Source organism: Hippoglossus stenolepis, chromosome 15 (assembly GCF_022539355.2).
Source record: "Hippoglossus stenolepis isolate QCI-W04-F060 chromosome 15, HSTE1.2, whole genome shotgun sequence".
Classification (NCBI taxonomy): Eukaryota; Metazoa; Chordata; class Actinopteri; order Pleuronectiformes; family Pleuronectidae; genus Hippoglossus; species Hippoglossus stenolepis.
The window spans coordinates 605329-612009 of record NC_061497.1 but is presented as its reverse complement, the minus strand read 5'-3'; the positions used below and the strand labels follow the sequence as shown (position 1 = coordinate 612009).

General features: G+C 40.3%; 1 protein-coding gene across 1 annotated transcript; it reads left to right on the top strand.

Moving 5' to 3' along the window:
* The first annotated feature begins 2597 nt into the window (after positions 1 to 2597).
* On the top strand, positions 2598 to 6422 carry si:ch211-103f14.3 (zona pellucida-like domain-containing protein 1). The gene is made up of 10 exons (XM_035179151.2): positions 2598 to 2706; positions 3028 to 3248; positions 3360 to 3544; positions 4288 to 4360; positions 4641 to 4738; positions 4907 to 4987; positions 5066 to 5234; positions 5404 to 5500; positions 6164 to 6184; positions 6286 to 6422. The coding sequence occupies exons 1-10, from the start codon at positions 2598 to 2600 to the stop codon at positions 6420 to 6422; spliced, it is 1191 nt and encodes a 396-aa protein (XP_035035042.1).
* The last annotated feature ends 259 nt before the right edge of the window (positions 6423 to 6681 follow it).

Genomic DNA, 6681 nt, shown 5'->3' with positions numbered 1-6681 from the left:
GATGTTGGGCCATGGTTTGTGAAACCACACTTCGGCCTACATGTTCAGTCAAAGCCTGAAGCCGCATGTTCCTCCGAGACTCAGTCTCCCAGGGGCCATAAGAGGTGTGAAAACCCCACAGGTTTCACAGGTTTCAACTCCCATTGGTCACTCTGGACCCCATGACCTGTGAGGTCACCGGGCCAATATAAAGCCAGGTTTCCCCCTCCTCTGTCTCTTTCTACACTCCCTCCAGGGAGAGAAGGCTGTCGAGCCTCTTCCTGCCTCTTCCCACAATCCTTCCACAGGAGGGAAGGCTGTCGAGCCTCTTCTCCAGCTCACATCTTCTCTTCCCATCCAACTCTTCGAGAGGAGCACAAAGGTGCAGCTTCCAGCTCATCTCACCAAGGAAACCTCCTCGCCCTCCAAGCTCTACCAACGTCCTAGCAGCGACGGGATGTCCTGCTTGCAAACTTCAGCCAGCAACTGAGCTACACAGCTCAACAGAAACCAGCAAGACGACACAAAACTTCGAACTGCACAGCAACTTCCTTTTTCCCCTTTCCACGGACGGGTAACACAACTGGGCTTAATAATTATACTAGGCTAAGCAAGACTGTTTATTCGATTCTGTGTGATGTTTATAAGTTTGATTTGTGGTGTTGTGATATTTTGGGTACAAGTTATTGAGAAAGTAATGTTAGTCTGTTATGCTCTTCACAGTCTTTTGTTGCATCCAATCTAGTAACTTTGTCTAATTTGGCACACACACAGACACACGCATAACTCTTCACCTCATTATCTCTACAGGTCGTAAACATTCCAATAGGGGGAAGGGTGTTGTCTCTTTGGCCAGCGACCATCTTGAAAGCACGCTGACTCACACAGACACACACACATGTATACACACATACCTATCTTTGTTTAGCAATTAGACCATTAGTAATTTGTGTTTTTATACTTTATTATATTCATAATAAATGTTTTTCTTTCACAAATGTTTTTTCATTAATGTTGCATAAGTGAATTTTGCCAACCTCTACACTCTCAAGAACTCCATATCCTTCAACTTAGCTAACTATCTATATGGTAATTTTGGTTATAGTTATTAATTTAATTGTTAATCAGAGTTCCAAATTTGTAGTTAGAACCTTTATGAGACTTATTCAATAAATTGGCTATCTTTTCCCTTCCTTTGAAGGGTGGTGTCCCGAGGTAACTTTAATCAATTAAAGTTATTATTTAATATTAATAATAAAATATTAATATTTAATATTTTATTTTGATAACCAAATTTATTGAATGCCGAAAGGCACACCATTTCATGGTATCACGTTTGATGCATTATGGCACAACATAGATATATATATATATCTAGATGATGTTTTATATATATATATATATATCTTTCCCCCATATATATCTTTCTCATAGGTGACCTGACAATCACATCTCCACTGTCAATATAAAACTGCAGGATAAATGGTGCAACCATTCTATTAAAAAGACATTGTCATGCTGCAGTAAAATCACTTGTTGTTCAACACATCTGATCTTTGCAACATGATTTTTGATGTTCCAGCTGAAGAGTATACAAAGCTGAGTGTATCAGCAAGATCCAAAAATACTGCATGATTGTCTCCTTGCTTGGCTTAGTTGAATGAATCCAGAGCTCTGTAAGCACAAATTCCATTATGACTGGTTGGAAAATCCAACAAAGGCAGACATCCTCCTGTTTGAGAACGCAAACAGAGCTCGAGCACCGAGATATGCCCTCTCAGGTGTGCTTGTGTCACTGATGCAAAACAACAAGCTATGAGTCCACAGAAGTTATTGAAGAGTGGTGAATGGAACAACACTCAACATTAGTTTTAAAGTGAATTGTCCCAGATTGTTTTTTTTCACAAAATTTTATCTAGAACTGAATGATGCAGTCTTAGCATAGAGTACTGTATGTCATTGTTCAAACTGCTTTGTGTCATTCTCACTCCAATACAAGCCCTGCTTGGACCTCCACAAAGATTCTAGTGACCTAGGTGCAGTGTTCTCGAAGATGTGAAATTATCCTAGAGGATCATCTTTGGGTCACGCTAAAAGATATGGCCTTTATTATTAATACATAGACTCTCACCGAAAAAGGGCATTAAAGTATTGGGTGTGATCCCCATGGGATTAAACACTTACTTCATGAAGTCTCATGTTAGCATTCTAAGGGAATCAGTATTTTAAAGAAAAGAAACTTGGCCTTTGTCTCTGTTCCCTCATAAAGACTCTTGCTGTGTAGGGTTTCACTTATTCTTTACCTTGAAGGTATGGTCCACGGAACTCCCTGTACAAAAGAATTGTTCCCATTCAGTGAAGTACAGGTGGACACACCAAACGACACTGACCTTGTTTCTGTCCAATCAAATGAAAGATTCCCAGCTGTATATAAGAACCTCCAACAGCTCTATACACTGTTCAAAGCAAAAGACGCACAGAGAAAGAGGGCAGCAGCAGTGAGACAGAAGCAGAATCCAAGAAAGGTAACAACAATAACTACTAGAAACAGAAACAAGAACAACTTTAGTTTTTTTTTAAATCATACATGGTATCATACATATTCTGTTATTACAGGAATGTCCATACCAAGGATGGTAAAAATGAACCTTGTCAGCCTTTTCTTCTTGGTATCCATGGTGGCCAAAAGCCATCAGTTAACTTGCCAGAATGAGCTTCGACGCCCAGGTACGGTATGCATGCTTCTGATGGGTTTGTTCTCTTCTTAACTTTCTTTGCAATTTATGAAATTACAATAATATTCACCTACATGGTTAATGTCAAACATATTATTTCAGTTTGACCTCAAGACCTCTACAGGATCAAAGTTTTGCCACACAAGTGTAAAAAAAATTTAATTGCACATTTAGTTTAGGAATTTTGCTTCCAAGGTTTTTTTTTTTTTATTTATTCCTCCCAGATAGAAAAATAATCTAATTTGTACCTCAATAAGATTTTTTGTGACAATTGCAGAGAAAGCTTAATGGTGTATCTTTCCCATTCCTATAGAATACTCTGACATCTCAGTTGAATGTGGCACATCCTCAATTAGCCTGGCTATCCTCATCTGCCCTGTTGTCTACACTGGCTACAATGAGTCACTGCTCATCCTCAACCACCTTTTCAACAAGCCAGAGTGTAAAGGAACCTTGGATGAATCTGTCACCCCGCCTGTTGTCAGGTTCACCTTCCCCATCAACATGACCAACGCTTGTGGAAGCAACTTCCTGGTTAGTAGAGGTTGGAGGAGGAGTAAAATGAGGAAATAACTGCATGTTTTCTGAAAGCATCCTTTCTTTTTTCCCCTCTGTGCCTGACTCCTCCGTAAATGTTGCCTCCAGACCACCAGTGCAGCTGGCACAGGGATGTTTGCTGACTTCTCCAACATCCAGACGGTTAATGTCAGTGGTGTGGTGCGCTCCCATGATCCAACCACGGGAGTAGTCACCTATAACGCTGAGCTCAAATATTTTTATTCCTGTGCTTACCCTCTTGAGTATCTCATCAACAACACCCTGGTGGAAGTGTAAGATCTCTGCTTGTATCCTTCCAGTGACTTTTTCTTGAGTTGTTACGTGTACATATTTGGAAATGGGTTTGTTACATTGTTATGCTCTTCTGATGGTAAGTATTCAGAAAAACATGTGCTTCACAAAGGGATAGTTTGCTTTATGAAAAATGTTACAATGTCTCCAACATGGCATTTTTCCTGAGTGTCGAGCAAAGGCATAGATCCCATTTCCCTCATTTACTGTGATTTAAAATTAAGTAAAATATGTAATTTTTTTTGATTTAGATAAAGAGGTAGAGAAATACACAATCCACAGAATGCTCAAGCGGTTTATTTTAATATAAGCCCAGATCATTGATTAAAACAAGATTTTGCTCCACTTTTTGTTTTCATGTAACACAACAGCACACAGTTACAGCAGGAAATGAGGATAACTCCTACAGATTCATACTTTTTTCTTTGTTAAATCATTTACTGCATCCAAACCTTAGCTTTGTTTGTGTATTTCTCTGCTGATGAGAGGAACTGATAAAAAAAACTAGTTCAATATAAGACATTCACAAACCAAAAAGCTGCAAAATGACATAACATACATCTGTTGTGATCACAGTCTCTCAGAAAATAAGACAGGATTTTCTGACTGTAACAGAAGCTTCTTCTGGTGGAAATAGTCTGCAGGTGTACAGTAACATGTAGGATTCAGTCTGACATCATTCTCCCACCCATCCCCACCCCCCCCTCTCCCTTGTCCCATATAGGTCAGCATCTTCCATTGCAGTTACGGACAAAAATGGAAGCTTTGTCAGTACTTTGACTATGGAAATCTTTAATGTAAGTTGAGACAACATGTTTTAGGGTGAGGTGATGGTTGTAAACTTTGTTAGTCCAACAGTGCTTTGATGGACTGTTGTGGTTTGTAGCAGTAAAGTTATAAATGGGCATGTAAACAATTAGTAAGTTATATTTCTAATCGTTCCACAAGTATTTTGACATATATTTTATTCTTCCATTCTATTCCGTGTATCGATACAATTAAAATCTGATCAATTAACAGCTTCCCATATAAACTGTAAAATGTTACAGCTGACTTGCTTTACTTTTGTGTTGACAGGACGGGAACTACACAACTCCTCTGGACATACCACCGCTGGGATTAGAGCTGAGGACCACCATCTATGTCCAGGTCCAAGCAGCCAACCTGACTGCTCAGTAAGATTTCAAAGATTTAACACAAACCAATCTCTGGAATTTCTGTAGTTCCAACTCCAGAAACAAAATTGATGACCATGGAATGTGTGAATGGTCTTAAATGTTAAGGTAATAGTCTTGTGTCATCACTCCTAATGCTCATTGTCCCCCCTCCCAACCCCACACTAGGTACCATGTTCTTATGGACCGATGCTATGCTTCCATCTCTCCTAATCCCACAAACTCCACCTTCTTCAATCTGTTTGTCCCGTAAGTCCCAAAATCTGAATAGGAAGAGATAGTCCATCAATATGTTCAGCCAACACTTTGCTTCTTGAAATCAAACAGGTGCTCTAGGGATCAGATGACCACCATGTATGACAACGGGGACAGTCACCATGCCCGTTTCTCCTTCCCGGCCTTCAGGTTCGTTGAACAGCAGAACCAGACAGTGTCCACTTATTACCTACACTGTATCACCAGGCTTTGTGAGATCAGCACCTGCAGTGGTTTTAAGGTGAGTGATGGTTCAGCAAATACACCTCCGGATGACATGAGGAACTGAGACTGTTTGAGAGCAAAGGGAGGAACTATCCAGTGTTAGTAAAATACATCCATCCCATTTTACCCTTTAATGGGGTGAATTATTTGATAAATGATCAAATTCTTTCTTCCATTATCTACAGCAATGTAACAGGAGGAGGAGAAGGGACGTTGATCCCACTGATGCCTCTGAAGCTACCATCCTATCCTCTATTCCCATTGTCACCAAAAATGACGAATGTAAGTTTGTTTGCTGGTCTTTGGTCACACAGAACTAATCACAAGGCATCACAGAGAATAAGAATAAAAACAGTAAAGAATAAAAAGGTAGTGCAGCAGCACTGTAGTTGATAATATGATGCTGTATCGTTAAAAAGATGGACTGGATATATTTTTTAATGTTTTTTTGATCAAATAATCAAATTGGATACTATCCTCTGTCACTAGGTTTCCTAAGAGTAATTAAAAGTACAACTCACTCTGAACACACATACTGTACACTGAGTTGTGTCATAGATTAACTTTATACTACTGTAAGTCCATTTTGTGGGGCAGCTGAGGGGGTAATGCGGTCGTCCTCTAACCAGAAGGTAGGTGGTTCTATCCCAGTCGTCCCCATCTGCATGCTGAAGTGTCTTTGGGCAAGATACTGAACCCTGAATTGCCCCTGACGGCAGTGCTGTTCTCATAGAAGAAGCTGTACATAGATTCACTGTATGAATGTGTGTGAATGGGTGAGTGGCAAAAAAACCCTGTACAGTAAAGCGTGGTCATCAAGACTAGAAAAACGCTATATCAATACAGACCATTTACCATTTATATGTTTAGGAGATAGGGAGCTTGTTGTCTCCCCTGTTATTGTTCATAGCTAAAAAGCGATTTTCCTCTTTCTCTTTCTTGCAGCACTGGCATCTAAGGAGGAAGGTATACTATTGTTTCATTCCATCTGCCTGATCGTGTACAAATGATCCCTTGTGAATCGAGGTTTGATTACTATGTTTGTGCTCTGGTTGTGTTGTGAGCAGCTGTATCCGGCACTGACTCGGACTCGGACTCGGACTCCAGGATGGGTCTCGGGATAGCTGTGGGTGTCCTCACTCTGGCCGTCATTGTGGTTGTGGCTGCAGCAGCCATCCTCTACAGGAGGAACAGACACTTTTAAAGGGCGCAGACAGCTGCATGCACAACTTTACACAAGCCCGACTGCTGGATGAAATGGTTCACAGCAATCGTTCCTGTGGTGTAGTAGTTAGTGCTACTCAGCATAATATCGCTGTTCATTCATAGTACATTTGGGGTTTAGTGGTCTTTTCTTGTCACTGCAGTTACACTTGACATGTACTATGTAGAAGAAGCTGACATGAAGAGTGAAGAGAAGCTTTGCACAAAGATATGCTTTGCTTGTTTTAGATTGCTGCATT